Source organism: Salarias fasciatus, chromosome 18, assembly GCF_902148845.1.
Source record: "Salarias fasciatus chromosome 18, fSalaFa1.1, whole genome shotgun sequence".
NCBI lineage: Eukaryota > Metazoa > Chordata > Actinopteri > Blenniiformes > Blenniidae > Salarias > Salarias fasciatus.
The window spans coordinates 23,872,306-23,893,949 of NC_043762.1; the positions used below are offsets into that span (position 1 = coordinate 23,872,306).

Below are 21,644 nucleotides of genomic sequence, written 5' to 3' on the forward strand. Positions count from 1 at the left end.
AAAACTTTGACTTGGTCAGTAACTGTTAGACTGGTGAACAGACTTCAGAGTCCTTAAGTACACACACACACACACACACACACACACACACACACACACACACACACACACACACAGATCTGATGTAGAAGCTAAACTGAATCTCGCTGGTCGACTTGAAGTGAACAAAGATAATATCAAGACATATTTGGCCCCGCCCACTGAACTTCAGCTCATCTTCATTCTACTGCAGTGGAAGAACATTGTTGATCTGCTGTGTGTCTGCTTTGAATCCCTCCAAAGTCATGTTGCTTTCCCTCTTTGTGCTTCTGTCTCTCATTAGAGGTGAGTTTAAGAACGTCTCATTCAACCTGCTGTCTTCATAAAATGTCTCACTGACCAACAATCATTGTTTCATCTCACTGGATTTGTTCTTTGACATCAAGTTGTGAACAAACTGGTTGGAATCTCAGCTGCAGTCCAGCTGTTTGTGTCCACAGAGTAACAGTGTTCAGGGGACATTTCCCACTGTCTTCTCCTCTCAGCCTCATGGACAATGTTCATCTAAAGTCTTCATTCTCTCCACTTTTTCCAGGACGAACAGCTGCAGACACAATCTCGCCTGACCGACAAGAAGTCAGTGGAAGAGAAGAACAATCTGTCACACTCTCATGTAGCTATCAGACAGATAGAAATGATTCTGTACTTTTCTGGTACAAACATTATTCAGACCTTCAGGTTCCTCAGTTTATACTCTGGAAAGGATCAAAGTCAGACAGTCATAGACAGTATATTCCCGATGATCAATATGGATCCCAAACATCAGGCTCATCAACTACACTGAGCATTCCAAAGCTAACCCTGGCAGACACAGCTCTCTACTACTGTGCTGAGACACAGTGATCCAAAGTGTAGAAGAGGCTGAACAAAAAGCTGAACACAGATATGGGACTCCTCTTCAAAGAGGAGGGAAGTGGGATTCAGCACACAGCTTCATATCAGATGGATTCTGCTAATTCCTGTTTGATCAGAGTCACTGTGATTCCAGCTGCTCTTCAAACATTCTGCTCACTAATACAAGATAAGAGATGTTACAAGGTGTGGTACGGTGGCTCACTGGTTACAACTGTCCCCTCACACTACCAATCTTCCACTAATGAAACTTTCATTCTTTAGTTTCCATGTTCTTCCTGTTCTTTTTCCACAACAGGGACTCTGTCTGTTGCACTGCTGTGGTTGGAGGAGTTCCAGATCAGACTCTGAGAGGTGAAATTTCAAGAAACATCAATGTTCATTTAAAAATAAAGAACTTACACTGATGAAAAATATATTTAGTGATTTATTTACAGTTCCAAAGAGGTCATGACAATGCTCAAAATGTGAATAAAACAATATGAAATGTTTGAATTTCTCTAAAAATTCATTTTAATTTCATTCACAATATAACACACGAGGTAACAAAAAGGTTTGATTTCTTCACAATAAAATGTTTCAGAATTTCATGAAATTCGCTTCTTGTGATTTTGAACAAACCAATGTCTCAGAAAGACACAGAGAAAAACCAAAGATTGAAAATTAAATGGATTAACAAGCTGAAGGATTTCCACTGGATGCACTGTACTTGCAGCTTGACAAGGGATGGGGACCGAATTCGGTATTTTTATCAGTACTGACCAGATTTGGTCATGAGCGTAACAATGGCTGTCTTCGAAACCGCATACTTACCTACTACTCATACTAACTTATTGAGTATGCAGTGTGTTTACACTGGCAGTATGCGACTTTGAGTATGCGAGAAGTTCCTGGATGCATACTGCATTCGCCAGAAATGTTGAGTAGACATCGTGTGTTCACTACTCATACTGAAATTGCCCAAGATGCAACGCGACGGACAGCGGTTGCGCCAGACAGAGCTTGCGCCGCCTGGCGGCCGGCGGGTGTGGTGGGGGGGGGGGGGGGGGCTGGCCCCGCGATCTGGGTCCGGCCCCGGAGGGTGTGAGAAACTCTGAGCCACCAAAGCCCGACTGGGCCTGGAGGCTGGGCCGCCGGGTCGGGGGACCCGACTGCCACGGCCACGGCGCTGGGCGCCGTGCCGGGCGGGGGGGCCCCCGTGGCGGGTCCAGGGTTCGTGTGTGCTCTGCTTCTCTCCCTGCTTCTCTGACACCTCCGTGCTGGAGCCGCTCACCGCGGCTGGCTCACATTTCGCCGAATTCGTCCGAACAAAATCATAAACGGCTGGTATTCAGACAAATAAACGACACACTCGGGCTCTAAACCACCACTTTGTCGCCTAATTTTTAAAAAAATCTTGATGAAGTTGTACATTTGAAGAGTTTAGAGCTAAAGTGAAATCAGCTTTAGCAGGTTGATTTCGGCTCGGGGAGGAGTGCAATACATTGTGGGTTATTATGTAGTATGCTGTAGTGTAAACGCTTTGCATACTGTCTGATGGACTGAGTAAGCAGGATGCAGGATGGATAGTATGAGTATGGAAGGATGTAGAAGGCAGTATGCGGTTTCGAACACAGCCAATGTGTGACTCTTACATGGTTTGTGGCTGCATTAGTTGCATTGTCTATGGTGTGGACCAGGGGTGGACGAGGGGGTAAAAGTGGCCCGGGAGACATGGACAGACTGGCCCACTTCATGTGTGGTGTGGCAACCAACCAGCCAGCAACACAAGTTTCATGTTCCTGAGTTCTTCGCTGAAAAAAGAAGCAGTTTGGACCATAACTGTATAATAATAATTAACCTTAAGCTTTAAGTAGCTTACTGTAAAATAATTGCAGGCATATTATAATTTCTCCCATGCTACAGGTCAATAAAATCACACACTAGCAGACTGACAAACAACTTCTTCCCCTGGGCCATACACACTGCAAACACCCATGGATACAGAGGCAGACACTCATGAAGTCTCCAATAATCGCCCCAAGACTGATCACCCAAACGACCTCCTCGCACTATAAACAGCCTATGCCTTCATGCGGCACGATCACCACTCAAATGTTTAAACAGTTATTTATTCATTGTAAGTATAATTTATTATACTTGCCTATATACTATATTACTTGCCTTCTGTACTGTTTCTGTTTCTCCAAAATGTCTGTCTTGTTTTCCTGTTTTTGTCCTTTATGTTTGTCTCTAGTCTTCCTGTCCTTGATCTTTTTATTGAGGTGAATTGTAGCTCTACATGAGAACCCACTAAATTTTGTTGTTCCCGCCTGTGCAATGACAATAAAGGGTATTCTATTCTATTCTATTCTATTCTGTTCTGTTCTGTTCTGTTCTGTTCAATTCATTCAAATCATTTGATTAAATGTTTGTGTCTCACACATGATGATGACTGAATTGAGAGTTGTAAAACACACAGGACAGTCCATTCACAAAAGAGCTGCAACTGTTTGAGGTGAGGCTGATGACCTGCAGTTCCCTCTGTGTCCACTAAGCGTCAGTATGAAGCTGAACGCTGTTTGTGATCCTCCGGAAACAGTGAGAGAAGAAGCAGCTTTGGAGGCTGTTTGAAGCTGTGTTGTCGCGTGACTCGTTTCTCACAGAGGAAATATTTCATCTCGTGCAGCAACAATGAGTTCAGTTCAGGCTTTGAGAGAGTTTATCAAGCAACGACTAACTGCTGCTGCTGGAGAAATGTGAACAAACTGTGGTTCAGTAAGAAGTGGAAACCTCCAATCAAGTCTCACAGAACAGGTTAGTAAAAGTGTGAATGAAGACATGAATGTGAGTGGTGGAGGATTGTTCCATTTGTTTAGAAGCCAGCAGACAGAAATGAGGCTGCAGCTGCAGTTTTTGTTCAAAGTGAAACAACAGGAGTGATTTGAAAGCAGAAAGCTTCAGCATTAAACAGCATGTGTGTCAGAAAGAGTGGAAACGGTGCTTGAGCTGTTAGAAAACAGAAGAAGTGATTTATTGCCACTCAGTCTGGGCTAACATGCTAACGTTACTGTGGTTTGTGCAGCTTTTAAGGCTGGATTCTACTTTGTGCGTGAACGTGAGGCGCGGAACGTGCACAAGAAAAGGTGTGCGTCTTTGTTCCTCGTCGCGTGTCTGCTCCCAAACTGCAGGGGGCAGTGTATCGCAAACACACGTGTAGCACAGTGCTAAAGTAGAGTAGAGGAAGTAGCTCTTCTTCTTCTTCTACTGCTCAACATCAGCGGGTGATCCTGTGAATGGAGACTAGTGGAGGGAGGTGGTATAGCAGGACACAACAACTTGTTGCACATTGAGCGTCTGAGCAACGCACGAGCAACTGGGACTGCAAGTTTAGCTTGAAATGACTTGAAGTCCTTCTTCCTGACACCACAGGAATTTGTACCCTGACAGGAGAATGAGCTTAGAAAATGTCTGCTGAAGAGGAGAGAAGAACATACAGGACTGCACTGAATTAGAAAGTCAACACTGTTTTAATGCAAGTAACATTCTTGAACTAGAAAAAATAGTTTTGTCAAAGACTGTGACAAAGAAAATAAAATATAAAGAAAAGAAGGGAAGAATAACTTATATATGTGTTTAATTTCTACATGAGACATCAACTACAATTCATCTGGCTGAACATTCTCATAAAGTAGTTGGTACATTTTAAATTTTATTGCTTCCTTTTGTTGTTCGGGGATATTTTCCAGCATGTCAGCAACAGCAGAGCCAAATCTTGTGTTTTCAGTCTCCCTGTTGGTGGCTTTCTCCTTGTCTGTGTTTCTAGTAAATTTAAAATCAAGTCTCCTGTCCTCTTGCTCTGCAGCTCTGCTGTTTGTGATGAGCATTATGCATATTTTTCGGAAGAATTTGGAGGTGTGTGAAGAATAATTTTCCACTTGAGAACGGCCATGTGAGGAGCCATGGCTGCTAAAATTACACAATTTATCTGCATGAAGCTGCACAAACCTCACAGACACATCAAGCATAAATCAACCTTGACGGTTCATGCTTATAATAGAGACATTCTGGAAAATCTTCTGAAACTGGCTCAGGGTTATTAGCGTGAGAATAAAGTCTATTTACATGGAACTCTGTCCATCTCCTGAATTTTTGTTCACCTTCATCACTTCACTCTGAAGCTGATGCTGCGTCCAGACAGTTTTCTCATTTATTCGTTAAAGCCCACTGCTGTAACTTTTCTTGACTGAGGCAGACATCAGTGCTGAGATGCCTTCAAGGCATACAGGGGTAAAAGAGGTCCAAAGTACATGTAAAGGCGGTTCGACATGACCTAGACTGCACAAGGAAGGTGCTGGGTTTTTTTTCTTTAAAGCCCACTACTGTCAGTTTTCTTGAAATGAGCCGAGTTTTTGTTTGTAAATGTTTGTATTTTAAATGTAGTCTGTCCTGTCTCATCCTTCCATCAGTGTAAAATCTTCCCTTCCATCACATCAGTGACTTTGGTCTTGTTTCCCTCCAGAGAATCCACAGCAACACATTGGTCAGCAGAAGACAAGCTGCAGTATGGAGCAGGAGGAACATGAAGCTCCACACATGAAAGAGGAGGAAGAGTTTGTTGAGGTGACTGTTCCTGATGGTGAAAGTGACAATTCCCACCACTGTTTGAGAGACTTCAGCAGCCAGAGACGAACTGCTGCTGCTGTGGAAATATTCAGCGTGTTTGAAGAAACTGTGGTCCAGCACGAGATGGAGATTGATGGTCAGCGCAGACACAGAACAGGTATGGAAACATGTGAATGAATCCAGTCCACTCTTCTTCTCCACTCTCAACTGCAGTTCAACCACACAGCACCCCCTCAGCAGCATTACACTGAAGTAAACATAACATCTCCTTTTTTGCACCGAAGAAATAAGTAGACTAGAATTTGGCACTCAAAGACCGCAGACCTCCGCCACAGGTCAAATCAGTCACCAACAACAATAAGAACACCATATATAATAAAGCAGCATTGTGATTGGGGGTGTGATGGGAGCGAAGCGCTGCGGCGTGCAGCGTGCCCAATTATGTCAACGACTCCCCAATCTCTCAATGATAAAGAATCCTTGAAAGAATTCCTGGATCCATACAGTGATCTGGATCATCACCAAAATTTAATGGTTTCTAAGTTAGCCCAAGACCCACCTTTCCACAAAGTTTCATTGCACTCTGGGACTGCACGATTTTGACAAGAAAACCTAATTGTGACTTTTATGACCAATCATGCGATTGCGATTCGATTTACGATTTTCACATTTTATACTTTCAAATGCAGAAAATCGCTAAAATTATGGTAAAAAATAATTCTTGTTACTTTTACATGGTCTTGCTCAAGTTGACACATGATATTACACGTATTGTAAACCAACTTGACAAAGCTTCAGGCAGCGGCAGCCGAGACGCCACCGTGCGTGTCTGCATCACGTTTGGGAAAAAAAAGTGCATTGTTTTCATTAAATAAATAAAACATAATGAAAATCCAATGCTGTCCAAATTGTAATTGGTCTTGCTTTGCATGGTTCACAGAACATTATTTAGTTTAGTTTAGTTTAGTTTATTTGTTTCTTTCGTTTAAAACAACACAAAGACAAACAAAAAAGATGAAAATACATCAATGTCATCAATCGAGACACCAAACAAACGAAAGAAAAGGAGCAGAAAGAAGAACAATCTTATTATATCTGCCCCTTTACATACAGTATTTGAATAAATACAATTTAACAATACTCAAAAAGTCATATTCATTAAATAAAAAAAAAAATGTTTTCACCCGCAACAACTTAGTTTTCATTTACATATTTTTCTAGTGTGGAATTTTTTATATGTTTCTTAAATGTCATAATTGTTTTACACTCTGATTTCCTGTTTCAGAGCATTCCATAAGTTCACTCCTTTTACCACAATGTTTCTTTCTTTGATTTTGGTTCTGAATCTGGGTTTTTTGAACACGTCTATTCCTTTAGTGACAGTTTTCAACGTGAAATAAATGGAAATTAAAAGCCAGAACCGAAAATAGGCACCACTCAGAAACCAACTTCAACTAGCAAAAAAAAAAAAAAAAAACTCGCCAGCCTCGAAAGATTAGCCTTGTGAACCAGACCTGCCCACTCCTCCTCATCCACATTGGATTTGGATTTGGGCTTAGCCTGGATAGGAGTCCATAGAAACTTCTTGCAGGGGGCGTCGGTTACTCCTTTGACTGACAGCACACTTCAGCCAATCAGCGCTTCAAAACAAATACGTCATCAACATGTGTTCGCTTCTCTAAGGGTTAGCATTAGCACATTAGCTCTAGCTTCCCTACATGCAAAGACACGCGAAAACGTCTTTTCCTGTGAGAAACTCACCCAGCGCAGACTCTTGCTCTTGCTTGATTGTTGTAATACTTGGTATTTGGGCTATAACTTTACTTATTGCAGCTTTCAGACGATGGTTAAAGTCCGTAATCTCCGCTACGCGCAGCGGTAGCGTCACTTCCTGTTTAGCCACCGGAATTCGCCCAAAAAATTTGAAAACAAAAAGCGGCAACGCTGATTGACTGGGCCGTTCACGACCGACTGAAATCCCCTCCTATGGGCTCCTACCCAGACTGAGCTCAACTCCAAAATCCAAAGGCGGATGAGGAGTGGGCGGGGCTGGTTTACGAGGCAATCTTAAGATAAGGGGTAAAAAAAAAAAAAAAATACTACTTATTGTTGTTATATTCTTAAATCACACTCAGTTTAGTAATCCTACTCTGGGTCATCTTCCCTCAAATTCTTGGGCTGCAGCTTCATATTTTCATGGAGAAAGATGAGCGCATCGACATGCGCTGGATGAAGGCTGGAGCGCTGTCGGGTGATCGGGTGAGAGAGAGAACAACCTACGATTCGTCAACGTTTCTGTTAATTGTGTAGTGATGTTGGTATAAATGAGATGTTTCCTCTGGATCTGGCTGCTGCACGGTGACGTGCTTTTGCTCCACGCCGTTTTTTTCAAACCCAAAGTCAGTCCAAACAACTGAACTACAGTTCTTTTTTGAGACCAGCTGCTCCGCTCCCTCTTCTGTTGCCATCTCAGCCATTTTCACACCGAGAACGAGTCACACTGAAAACTTTTTGCTCCTCACGACACCGCAAATTACACGTGCAAAGTTTGTTGTTAGCAACCTGACGCTAGTTAGCTGCAGCGGTGCAGTGCATACATACTTGCTTTCTATTGTCATTTCTGATTGGCCGGTGGGCCGGAACGCGAGAGTCGAACGTTTTGATTGGCGGGTGGGTCTGTCACTCAAATGGCTCTAAAAACCTCAGCCCTGTGTGCTTGGGTTACCACAGTAGTTAAAGCTTCAATTTCGATGAGGTGTCGGTTAATCGTGCAGCCCTATTGCAATCCGTCCATAACTTTTTCTGTAATGTTGCTAACAGACCAACCAACCAACCAACAAGCAAACCAACCAAGCGACGTGATTACATAACCTCCTTCGTGGAGGTAATTACATGTAGCCTACAGTGCTATAAGTAAAGCTGGATTTTCACAGCTAACTTCTCGACTGCTCACTGTCCCCATCTTCCCTCTCTTGGCCTTGATCCTCACCCCCACTGGCTGTGCTCTTCCCCCTCCTGGCTGTGCTCCTCTGAAGTCGGTGTAGTGGCTGTTTGTCTTCAATATGGATGCACATGCTTAACCGTTTAACCGTTAACTGAAAACAGGAAGTTTGACCGATTAATACTATCGGGGTTTTTTTTCTGTTTTGTCTTTTTAAGCTCCAGCTGGAGCGGAGCTCTCCACAGAGTTGTGCGTCTTCGTGCACGCTGGCATTTATATTACAGATGTCAATGACGGCGCTGCAAATGACACCTTAAGTCACTGATTAATTCCCGTTGTCTTCATGTTGTACAGTAGGGGAGGGTGTGTATCTTTGTGCGCATTTGTGCATGTGGCACAAAACCGTGTTAAATTTACTATTATTATTTTTTATCTCCAGACACGCCGCGGGTAGTTTTGGGCTCATTCTGGGCTCAGCTTCGGCACTACAGACTGTTTATCTGGTCCTTTATTACAGATTATTTAGAGATTAAGCACATTAAACACATACATTGTCAGCACGTTATCATTTAATATAAAAGTTTATTTAGCCTTTTTTTTCTGTTTCTGAAGTGCGGGGGTGGCGCCGGAGCGATTAGATACTTACGCTTCTGTCGGCAGACCTTCTCCTCCCTCCAGACAGTCTGGTCTCTCTGTTCAAGAGTTGTACTCTCTCTCGGTGTCTCTGTGTGGAGCCATCAGGCTGTAGCTCCGTCTACCCTCACTTTTACCGTCATGTTTTGTTTGCTGTGGCGCTCTGGCGCATGCGTATACCGGCGCGACCTGCACGCAACGCAGTCACAAATTCTGGCTGCTATGTGGACGTCCGCGGATCGGTCCACGCGGACCCTAGCGGACAGGAATTCATGACGATTTTTACGTCACGCGGACCAATGTGCAACGCACACCCACGCGGACATGTGAAGCATGGACGGGTGGTTATTAACCGGTTATTAACCGGTTAAAGGGCGTCGGTTATCGGTCATAAAAAAAAATTTTTAAATGTGCGTCCCTAATGCTAACAGCTGGGAGCCAGCCACTGGATGCAGAGACACAAAAAAGTTATAGAGCTGGGAAGTATGACGTCACTGCCGCAAAGAGTCACGGGAAGGGCAGGCCGGCGCCTGGGCTGTTTGCATGTTACTATCAGCTAACAGCCGTGGAGTGTTTGCCGGTGGGATCTGAGCCTGAGGGATTATAACTCTGCTGCATTTTTTGGAATCGCTGGATTAATTTTCCACGGAGCTGCTGGGCTGGACAGGAGACGCAGCATTGACCAGAGGACCAGAGGACTGTGGATGTTGACAGGCTGTGAGAAATGATCTGCCGCTGGCCCATTCAGTCTTGCAGGGACGTGCGCCTCAGACTGTGGGGGCGAAACTTTGGACATTGAGTGGACATTGAGGAGCATTTGAGGTTAATTCATGACTTTCCGCGTTTTTCTGCGTTATTTTTTATTTTTTTTAAATTTTTTTTTTTGGGGGGGGGGGGCTTTTAATTGATTCTTCTTTTTTAAATACAAGTGACCAAAATATGTTTTCAGAGGCAAGTGATCAAAAAGCAAAGAAAAAAGTGTATGAAATAAAATATACATAATATGTAACATATATTTTCACACAGTTTTCACAGTGCAGAACGATGCAGCATGTTTACATTTATGCACGTTTATACACAAGCGGCATTTTCTGTTAAAGTTATTAGGAGGAGCGCTGCAGTGACGAGTGGCTGGTTTTCTGTTGGGGGGGTTTTCTGTTGGGGGGGTTTCTTTTTAAAATAAATATCGTGTTTGGACTCACTTTTATGTTTCTGGTCTGTTTGTTAATCAGCCCTGCTGTTAGGTGTTTATCCGCCGTGATTCACTTTGGAAAAGACAGGCGAGTCATTACAGACTGACCATCTGAAAAGATATAAGTGGAGAAGCTCTTGGTGTGTTAGAAGGAACTTTCTTCCGTGACGATTTATTTATTTATTTATTTATTTATCAGGGACAACATATATTGATCAAATCTCAGGCTTGAGATACCTTGAATAAATATAATAGCGATCCTTTTGCAGCGCAGAGAGCATTCAAAGGAAAAATAAACAGTTGATCTACAATCTTGTCAAAGGAGTCACTCAGATTAAGAGTTTAGATGTGTGTGTTGAAAGTTCGGCAGAACGCTGATGTCTTTTGTCCAGTCGGAGTGCGGCTCCACTCCATTCAGCTTTGTACTTTTTCTCATTCCCTTTCTTCGCCTTTTTCTACCAGTGTTTCTCTGTAGGGTCTTGCAGTGCTCTGTCTCGCTTTGTAGATATTTTTTTCTAGCATCCAGACGTCCTTCTGTTTTTTTTTTTTTTTTTTTTAAATCGCTGAATTTAGTAGTATGCTGTAATTACGTCATAGTCAGCTCCCAGGTGATAGCGTTCCATTTCATTGTTTACATTTCCCGGCCTGCCCCGTCCATCATGCATTGCGTGAAAGTCAGGTGGTCTTCCCACCTCTATTTTTGAGCTTGTCTCACTTTGTCAATGATAGGGAAAGAGGGAAAGGGCGTGGGCCCAAAATCGTTGGAGTATTCCTTTAAGATTTGAAGATGTTATGACTATTTTTTTGTCTCCTATTATGTATTTTGAAATGTGAATTATTGTGTGGAACCTAATAATTAGGGGCTGGTGTGTAGGAGACAGAATTGGGGTGTAGGTGCACTGTTTAAGTGTGTGTGTGTGTGTGTGTGTGTGTGTGTGTGTGTGTGTGTGTGTGTGTGTGTGTGTGTTGCAGAGGCGGGGTTGCACTTAGAGTGGGCGTGTGCATGTGAGAATGGCTGTGTGTAAAGGTGTGCGCTCACCTATGGCGCAGATGGAGAGTCAGGTTCGGGCGTAGCCGTATTTTTTTTTGTTGTTGACCGCATGTCATTCTTCCATATCCAATTTTACAGTTCCGTTATCTGGTTTTCATGTCACTGTGATCCTACTGCTGCGCTCTGATAGCTGTGTCTTTTTGCCCTGCAATAAATGCATCAAAAAGTAACTTTGGATCAGAGCGTATGTGCAACCTTTTGAGCGTCTCAAATATACGAAACCAGGACCCGATCTCACATTCTCAGTGGCTATAAGGCTTGGTAAGGGGAAGCCGTGACAAGTGGTTTGGAGGTTTGTCCTTGTTGTTTTGAGAATGTAGTTTCTGTTTGTAGAAATTAGTCAAACCAATTGAGAAAATGTGTGAATGCAATACTTGGCATACTCCTTTGCAACCCTCAAAACATCACAAGGTGATCAGGTCGATTTGGCCAAATCGACCCCAATCTGACATCCATGAACATTTCAACAAAAAGTAATCCTTAATCCACCTTTTGTTAAGTAGCTAAAGGTGCACATAAAGCAATTGTGTTTTAGAAATTTTAATGAATTTCACTTCTCGCACTTTTTTTTTTTAAGCTGAAACCGTAGAAGTCATTTCTGACCTTTTTTTGTCCCTCCAGAGCTCCCAGAGCACCATGAATGTAGAGAGGAGCAGCTCATTAAACAGGAAACAAACGACTGTCTAGAGCAGGAAGAACCAGAAACTGAATGGATCAAAGAGAAACCAGATGAACCAGCACCTCTTCAGATCAAAGAGGAACCAGAAGAACCAGAACCTCCACAGATCAAAGAGGAATCGGAACCTCCACAGATCAAAGAGGAACCAGAAGAACCAGAACCTCCACAGATCAAAGAGGAACCAGAAGAACCAGAACCTCCACAGACTGATGAACTGGGTATCAGCCAGGAGGCAGAGCAGCTTCCACTGAAGTTTGAAAGTATTGAGGAGCAAAGTTACCTGAGTGAACCAGAAGAAGCACCGGACACTAATCAGTTCCTCTTTCATGACTCTGAAGTCTATGATGTGAAGAAACATAATAACATAGAATCAAAGATAAATACAAAGGTAAAACAAATCGGCATATTTCATAGTGAGCGTGTGGAAAACTTTCTTCTGCTAGAGAAGCCGGCTGAATGTGAAAAGCTTCTTTGCGAGGAAACATCTGGTGAAACTGTCCCTAAAAAACGTCAGAACTTAGAAGCTGTTACTGATAAAAAGGAAGTTTGTAAAATCTGTGGTGAAAGTTACAACCGAAAGAATGATTTGTTGGTCCACGTGAAAACTCACACAGGTGAGAAGCCGTATTGTTGTGAAAGCTGTCACAAAAATTTCAGTAGAAAGAGTAACTTGTTGCGCCACATGAGAATTCACACAGGTGAGAAGCCGTATTCTTGTGAAACATGTGGAAAATGTTTCAGTGCACAGGGTAATTTGGTGTCCCATATGAAAATTCACACTGGGGAGAAGCTGTATAGTTGTGGAACTTGTGGGAAAAGTTTTTACAGACAACGTGATTTGAATCGCCACAGTAAGACTCACACAGGCGAGAAGCCGTTTTGTTGTGAAACATGTGCAAAAACCTTCAGTGACCGGTCTGGTTTACGAATACACATGAGAACTCATACAGGTGAGAAGCCGTATTGTTGTGAAACATGTGGAAAAACTTTCAGTAACCAGTCTGGTTTACGAATACACATGAGAACTCACACAGGTGAGAAGCCATATTCTTGTGAAACATGTGGAAAATGTTTCAGTGTACTTAGTAGTTTGGTGAACCACGTTAAAATTCACACAGGTGTGAAGGCATATTGCTGTGAAATATGTGAAAAATGTTTCCTTCGTCGGAATGACTTGTTGGTCCACATGACAACTCACACAGAGGAGAAGCCGTATTCTTGTGAATCATGTTCAAAAAGTTTCGGTTGTCGGAGTCTTTTGTTAGTCCACATGAGAACTCATACACGTGAGAAGCCGTATTCTTGTGAAACATGTGGGAAATGTTTCAGTCATCAAAGCAATAAGTTGGTTCACATGAGAACTCACACAGGTGAGAAGCCATATTCTTGTGAAACATGTGGGAAATGTTTCTGTTATCCGAGCAATAAGTTGGCCCACATGAGAACTCACACACACGAGAAGCCATATTCTTGTGAAACATGTGGAAAGTGTTTCAGTCGTCATCATCATAAATTGGCCCACATGAGAACTCACACAGGTGAGAAGCCATATTCTTGTGAAACATGTGGGAAAAGTTTCTTTCGATGTAGTGCTTTGGTGCTCCACATGAAGTCACACAGGTGAGAAGCTTTTGTGAAACGTGGGAAAACATTTACTAATCGTAGTTCATTGTGAAACCACATGAAATCTCACAAAGTAATCAAGTCATTAAAGACTCTGTAGAAGGTTTCTTTCAGGAAGTTCAGATTTAGCCCAAAATCACAAGGTATCCTCCAGTTTGATTTGATTTGAAAGCTTTAGTTCACACATGTAAAAGAAAAAACAAAACAAAAATAAGTATACAAGCAAAAATAGAAAACGAACATCCAATGATGTCAATAATGTCAATTAATATGACCGAGTCATCGCCATATGGGAATTTCGCATGACTGAAATGGAGTAGGAAGAAGAAAACTTATGTAATCCTCCCCCTTCACATTATCGCTTATCTTCTTGTACAAAAAACTAAATTTTTATTATCTTTATCATTCTATCAATCCATTAATTGTGGTGTCAACCGTTAGAACACACCCATCACTTAAACAACACCATGACAAACAATCCTGATGTTGTCTCGATTGTGAACCTTGCCAGAATCAACGCTTCATGTCTTTTGTTGAATTGGCATACATTTGATAATCTTTTGATCTCCACACAAGTCTCTGGATGTGCAGGGACTGTCTTGGTTGACGCGTCTCTGCAACATCGCGTGGCGGCCAGGGACGGTGCCTCTGGATTGGCAGACTGGGCTGGTGGTCCCCCTGTTTGAAAAGGGGGACCGGAGGATGTGCTTCAACAATTGGGGGTTGTCACACTCCTTAGCCTCCCGGGGAAAGTCTATTCCAGGGTACTGGAGAGGAGGATTCGACCGGTAGTCGAACCTCGGATTCAGGAGGAACAATGCGGTTTTCGTTGTGGTTGCGGAACACTGGACCAGCCCTGTGCACTCCATAGGGTGCTCGAGGGTTCGTGGGAGTTTGCCCGACCAGTTCGTATCTGTTTTGTGGACTTGGAGAAGGCGTTCAATCATGTCCCTTGTGCTGCCTTGTGGAGGCTGCTTTGGGAATACGGAGTCCGGGGCCCCTTGTTAAGGGCCGTCCAGTCTATATATGGCCGGAGTAGGAGTCTGGTCTGCATTGCTGGCAGTAAGTCGGACCTGTTCCCAGTGCTTGTTGGACTCTGGCAGGACTGCCCTTTGTCACCAGTTCTGTTCATAATCTTTATGGACAGAATTTCTCGGTGCAGCCAGGGGCCGAAGGGGGTCCAGTTCGGGGACCACAGGATTTCATCTTTGCTTTTTGCAGATGATGTTGTCCTATTGGCTTCATCTAACCAGGACTTACAGCATGGACTGGGGTGGTTTGCAGCTGAGTGTGAAGCTACAGGGATGAGGATCAGCACCTCCAAATCCAAGGCCATGGTACTCAACCGGAAGAAGGTGGTCTGCCCTCTCCAGGTCAGTGGAGAGACCCCAGCCCAGGTGGAGGAGTTTAAGTATCTCGGGGTCTTGTTCACGAGTGGGGGACAGATGGAGCGTGAGATTGACAGGCGGATCGGTGCAGTGTCTGTAGTGATGCGGTTGTTGTATCTGTCCATTGTGGTGAAGAGGGAGCTGAGCCAAAAGGCAACGTTCTTGATTTACCGGTCAAGCTACCCACCCTCTCCTATGGTCATGAGCTTTGGGTCATGACCGAAAGGACAAGATCCCGGATACAAGTGGCTGAAATGAGCTTCCTCCATAGGGTGGCTGGGCGCTCCCTTAGAGATAGGGTGAGGAGCTCAGTCACCAGGGAGGAGCTCGGAGTAGAGCCGCTGCTCCTCCACATTGAGGGGAGCCAGCTGAGGTGACTCGGGCCTCCTCCTTAGGATGCCCCCTGGATGCCTCCTTGGGGAGGTGTTCTGGGCATGTCCCACCGGGAGGAGACCCCGGGGAAGACCCAGGACACGCTGGAGAGAATATCGTTTCACGGTGGCCTGGGAATGCCTTGAGATCCTCCTGGAAGCTGGAGGAAGTGTCTGGGGACAGGGAAATCTGGGCATCTCTGTTTAGACTGCTACCCCTGCGACTCGGCCCCGGATAAGCGGTGGAAGATGGATGGACGTAATTTATTCCACAGTTTTACACCACAAATTGCAACAGAAACGTTTTAGAGATGTACGGACTTTATGAATGTTAAATTGAAACTCTCCTCTGAGATCATATCCTTAATTTCTGCTGCAAAAGATTTTCAGAATGTTATAAGGCAGTAAGTTATTTGTTTTGTAGAAGATTTGTATAATTTTAAGCTCGACAACATCCATATATTTTGAAACTTTTGATTTTGAGAAGGGTGAATTTGTATGTTCACACATTCAGCATTGTGCGCAAGTCATCCTCACCAGGCCCTAAAACACTAGAGTCATCTGCAAATAATGTAAATCTGAAAATATCAAGAACTTTACAGATGTCATTGGATAGACAGTTTGGGTCCCAACACTGAGCCCAGAGGGACTCCATACACACAATATACAAATGCTTAGGGTAACAGTCTCCCATCTTCACAAACGGTTTCCTGTCCTCCAAAACAGCTTATTACCCAGTTCAATACAACTCGTCTGACTCCATACTTCTCCAGTATATTGATGAATATTTCATGATTTATTGTATCAAATGTTTTTTTTTGTTGCGTTTTTTTTTTTTTTATTAAAACTTAAGCTGTGAGTTTTTTTGTTGTCTAAAAAATTTGTGATTTCCTTGATAAGTTCATTTAGAGCCATTGAAATTGACCGGTAAGTTCTAGAGAAACATACAGTAGTTTGGGTTCTAATCCATTAATATGCCATTACCATCTGTTTGAAAAGGTTTTTTTTTTTTTTTTCTGCTAGGTTTAATTCTGCGTGAACTTAGTTATCATTGATCTCAATTTGGAAAATTTTCCTGACTGGGAGCATTTCTAATAGTATTGATACAGTCCATATGCCTTTTATATTATTTTTATTATTTTCTAGTCTTTACCGGAGTGATGACCTAGTGGTAGAGCATCCGTCTCACAAACGAGAGGTCGTGGGTTCGCATCCTGACCGGGTCATACCAAAGACCTTAAAAACAGCACTTCTAGCCAGGTGCTCGGCATATATAGAACGGGGTAGAGGGTCAAACACACAGAGCTACCAGAGGTCTAACCCCCCCACTGCAGCTTTCACTATTCGTTGTAGTAGCTGTGTGGCCTGGGGTTACGGAATGGAGATAGGCACCGCCTAACGCACTCATGCATAGGGAGACTTTGACTTGACTTTCTAGTATTTTACTAAAATAGTCTTTCTTGCATGTTCTCAATGTTTTAGTTTAGTTTGTATTTCTTGGATTTTTTTTCTTCCTCAATGGTTCTACATTTTATAAATTCTCTATATCATGTATTGTTCTTTTTACGTGCATTTATCAATCCTTTTGTGATCCACTGACTGTCATGCCTTCTTTTTCTGCTGTATTGTTTGGTTGGACAGGTTCAGATTTGAGAAGATCAAAATTAAAATATCCACTGATGAACATAAATAACCTTCTGATTTGCTTTTGAGAAGTAGTCCTCAAGCCATTCATTGAAAAGTCGGTTGAGCTTGGTGCTCTATAAATGCAGCTCTCCATGTATGGAGGTAAATTTGTTTCTTTATTTTTCAATCGAAAAAAAGTTGCTCCAATTGCAAAACATGTTTTCAATCAAAGAAAACCCCATTTTCAATCAAAGAAAAAAAATATTTGAGACCCCCTAAAATTGCATAAAAACACGTTTTTTTCTTTGATAGAATTATTATTTTTTGGTTGAAAATACATTTTTTGATTGAAGTCATATTTTTGGATTTGAGCCTAATTATAGGTAGGACATTTGTTTCTTTATTCCTCAATGAAAACAGAAGCAGCCCCATCCTCAAAAAATATTTTCAATAAAAAAAAGGGTAACTTCAATAATATGAAAATGGTGAGAGCAAACAAGCATGTTGTCAGATATGGAGTCAAAAGTGATGCTCTTTCATGTCACTGCTGTGACCCACTCCATCCGACGCCTCTTCCTCAGTCTGCTCTCCGTAATTTCTTTTCCACTTGGGAAACTGGAAAAAAACGTAGATTGTCGTCTGTCCTGCTCCCATTCCATCGGCGTGACTGGTTGTGGTCGCCTTTCACGCAACAGGATCTTCCCGTTTTGAAGAAATAATGCCGCGCTCAGAATCGTGAATCACAGAAAGAAGCTCGCAAGCGAGACCTGGCACGGAAATGGCGGTTCAGTCCCTCAATGCAACAGTGTGATGTCAGCTGCAAAGGACCGAAATAGAAACTGACTTCCCCGCACACACAAGTAGCTAGCTTCCAGCTTCCAGCTTCTTCTGGGGAGATTCGTCATTGGTGTGGCCACCTGTCACTCAAACATGACCGACCAATGGGGAAGCATCCGCCCACTGCGGGACGTGTGTCAAAATGATTCAATCAAAAAACAGGCTTCAAAAGTTTTTTCACTTCGATCTGAAAAAAAAGGTGCTTGAATGTCAAAACAAAGTCGAAACACTACGAAATTTTTTTGTTTTGTTTTGATTGAAAATATGTTTTTTTGATTGAAGTTATATATTTGATTGAGTAATAAAGAAACGTCCTACTCATTTTATGGCTCAAATCCAAAAATATGACTTCAATCAGGAAATATATTTTCAATCAAATAAAAACTGAATTCAATCATGAAAAAATGTTAATCAAAGAAAAAAACGTGTTTGAATGCTTTTTTTTTAGTCTCAAATATTTTTTATGTTGGGAAAACGTTTTTTCTTTGAATTTTATTATTATTATTATTGAAGCGACCTTTTTTTTTAATTGAAAACATTTTTTGAGGTTGGGGCTGCTTTTGTTTTCATTGAAGAATAAGGAAACAAATGTCCTACTCATATGGCTCAAATCCAAAAATATGACTTCAATCAAAAAAAAAAATATTTTCAACAACAACAACTAAAAAATTCTATCAAAGAAAAACCGTGTTTATATGCAATTTTTTGGGGTCTCAAATTTTAAATTTTTTTTTCGTTTGAAAAAGTTTTTCTTTGATTGAAAACTTTTTTTTTTATTTTTTGATTGATTGAAGTGAAGTTTTTTCTGATTGAAAACATGTTTTGCGATTGGAGCAACTTTTTTCGATTGAAAAATAAAGAAACAACTTTACCTCCATAACCATGACATGTTTACTCTTTTCCAGAGATATTTCAACAGTGATTCACTCTAATATATTGTCCAGGACTGCTGACATGTTTTCCACCTCCTTAAATTCCAGATTCCGGTCAATGAACAAAGCCACACCACCTCCACTCTTGTTCTGTTTCTGTGAACCATTTCATACCTTCAATCACAAAATCACTGCCCTGTTCATTATTTAATCATGTTTCTGAGATTGCAATAATGTTAAAATGACATTTTAACTGGCCTAAAAGAGTTTTGTTTTCAAAGTTGGCGTTAAGGCTTCTGCTGTTGAGGTGAATTGTAGATAAATTGTTCACTGTATTGATGGTGTTATTGAACTGATCCAGAGTTTCATATTTACAATTTTCTTTTATATGAGAAAAAAAGTTATTATCTGGGTCAAAATCATTTCCTCTGGTGTGTGGATGGTGTTCAGTGAATTGAAATGTTTGAAGCTGTAGATCATTCTGTCTTACAAACTTATTGTGTTCAGGTGTGTTCAGGTTCTGGTGTGCGAGATGCCCTGAGAAGTGGAGAGTGTTTTCATACCTAATAGATCAGTAAACATTATTTTGTCGTGCTGCTGCGGGGATGGATAATGAGCTTGTCATGTCTGAGGTTTGCCATGGCTCCCTTTGCTCTAGTCGCTCTGAGTTCAGGCATCATTTCTTTCCTCCTCCTCCTCAGCGCATCTATGAAATCCTCATTTATGAACATTATAGAGCCTTTTATTCTCCTGGCATTTTGTCCTGGTACCTATTAAAAAAAAAAAAAACTTTGCTACCATGGGTCTGGGTCTGTGGCCTCCAGGCTTCCCTGTGCGGTGGCCTCTTTCCATTTCAGTGTCCTGTTGTAACTGAAGGTTTTCAGCTGGACTCTGCCCAGGTCTGACTTGCCGACTCCACTATTCCATCAAAGACCAGGTTGTTTCTCCTGGACTGGCCCTCCAGATAGTCCACTTGGTCTGTTACAGCCGTCAGACTGTCACACACTTTGAAAACATCTGATTGTATTGTATTGATTTGCTGTGTTCAGAATGTTTGGAATGTTCTGATTGAAGCTCATCCTCCTCTTTCAGGGTAAATTCCAGGCTTGTTTTCAGTTCCTGTACGTCCTTTGTGAGCCCCTCCAGTCTGGTGTTAGTGGAGTCCATGATGGTTTTTAAAGCCCTTAAAGTTTTTTTATGGCATCCGGTCGTCCATGGTACTTTGTATCTGTCATCTTTTGTCCAATCATTTGTGTTTGCTGCAGAATGTGGAGAAAATAGACTCGCTGTCAGATGACTTCACTCTGTTTTAGGTTTCAGGTGCATCAAGTAAAATGCATCCATAGGAAATACAGCCATTTATCAGAGTGGAGGTGAATGTTTCTTTCTGCTGCAGCAGCAGCAGCATTCCCACAGCATGATGCTGCCTCCACCGTGCTTCACAGTGGGGATGGTGTGTTCAGCTGATGTACAGTGATAGTTTTCCACCACTCACAGCATTTTGCAATTAGTCCAGAAAGTTGTGTTTTTTTCTCCTCGGACTAGAACCCCTTTCTCCACGTTTGCTGTGTCTCCAACATGACTGATGACAAACTGCAAGCAGGACTTCTTCTGCTTTGACTTTCAATGACTTTCTTCATGAATCTCTTCCACAATGGTCTGATTTGTGGAGTGCAGACTGATTGTTATCCTGTGGACAGAAAAGAGGTCAAAAATGGTAACGTTTCAAAAGTTTAATGACTGTGAAAGTATGACAAAGTTATAATGGTTCAAAGTTGAAGGAGTTAAAATGTCATTTGAAGATTTTTTCCATCGACTCCCATGTTTCAAATTAATTAATGGCACTTTCATGGCCGTGCAGTTATCAGCACTCTTGTCTTATGACACAGGTTCACTTCAGATCACATTTTAGAACCAAATGAATTCATTCACATGATTCCTGTGTTGCCACAGTGTGTGTCAGGAGACAAACCACAGCAGTGTGATGGAGTGGGGCTCCCTCTAATGGAGGATTGTGTTGTCTTTGCTCCAAAGGTTTGAGTCCACAGATTGTGTGTTTCCTGTCACTGTGGGCCTCACAGCACAGTAGTACACAGCAGAGTCAGACACTGCAGCAGAGGAGATGATCAGATGGATTTGTTTTTCTGTTACGTTGAACTTCAGTCCTGGAACTGGATTATTTATCACTGATCCTGATGCTGAGTGAGAGATGAGACACTGTGGAGGTTTTCCTGGATATTGTTGATACCAGAAGAAGTAATCCGAAGGTGAAAGCTTTTGGTACTCATAGAACAGAGAAACATTGCTGCCTGACAAACTGAGCTCTTCATTCTTGATTGGTTTGAGATCTTCACAGATGATGTCTGCAGAGAAACAAAGACAAATTGTGTTGGCTTTCTGGATATTTAAGATTGAAGCATCAGGGAATAAACGATGAGCTGTGAATCCAGCTGTCAGTGAATAGAAGAGGAAGAGAAGAATTGTAGACTTACCAGTGAATGTATGGAGGAGCAGCAGTGACACTAAAAGCATCATGTTCAACTAAAAGTGCTCAGTGATCCTCAAAGTAAACTTTGTGTGTGTGTTCTTTTCTTGTTTTCAACTTTTTTCATTTTATTTGTTCTAGATTGTATGAGTTGGTTTATGTCACGGTGCGAGGAGGAAGGACCCACACGCTGGCAGCCAGGCGGAGTTCAAACAGTCTTTTATTGTGGGTGACAGGAACGGGAATGCAGGGATACCGGAACACAGGACTCAGGAAGGCAGGATACAGGATGTAGGATACTTGCAATTAATTGCGTTTTGAACCTGTAATTCCCTTCAAGCCCACATGAGGGCGCGCTTGACGCCAAACGTCTTTGACACACATGCGGTAACACAGAAGAAGCTAGCGTCTGACGACAACAACAAGACAGACGAAGCTGGCAGATGAAGG

General features: G+C 42.3%; 1 protein-coding gene across 1 annotated transcript; it reads left to right on the forward strand.

Annotated features, from left to right (window-relative positions):
* Window positions 1–5,466: 5,466 nt before the first annotated feature.
* LOC115406111 (gastrula zinc finger protein XlCGF17.1-like) lies at window positions 5,467–21,641 on the forward strand. The gene is made up of 3 exons (XM_030116016.1): window positions 5,467–5,653; window positions 12,607–13,362; window positions 21,535–21,641. The coding sequence occupies exons 1-3, from the start codon at window positions 5,467–5,469 to the stop codon at window positions 21,639–21,641; spliced, it is 1,050 nt and encodes a 349-aa protein (XP_029971876.1).
* Window positions 21,642–21,644: the final 3 nt, after the last annotated feature.

What these genes read in the sequence shown, in the direction of transcription:
- LOC115406111 (XM_030116016.1), top strand. Translation starts at nt 5,467, where the DNA reads ATGAAAGAGGAGGAAGAGTTTGTTGAGGTGACTGTTCCTGATGGTGAA. An exon ending in TCAGCGCAGACACAGAACAG is followed by an intron (nt 5,654 to 12,606) that starts GTATGGAAACAT and finishes AAACTCACACAG; the next exon opens with GTGAGAAGCCGTATTGTTGT. An exon ending in TCACATGAGAACTCACACAG is followed by an intron (nt 13,363 to 21,534) that starts GTGAGAAGCCAT and finishes ATTCCCTTCAAG; the next exon opens with CCCACATGAGGGCGCGCTTG.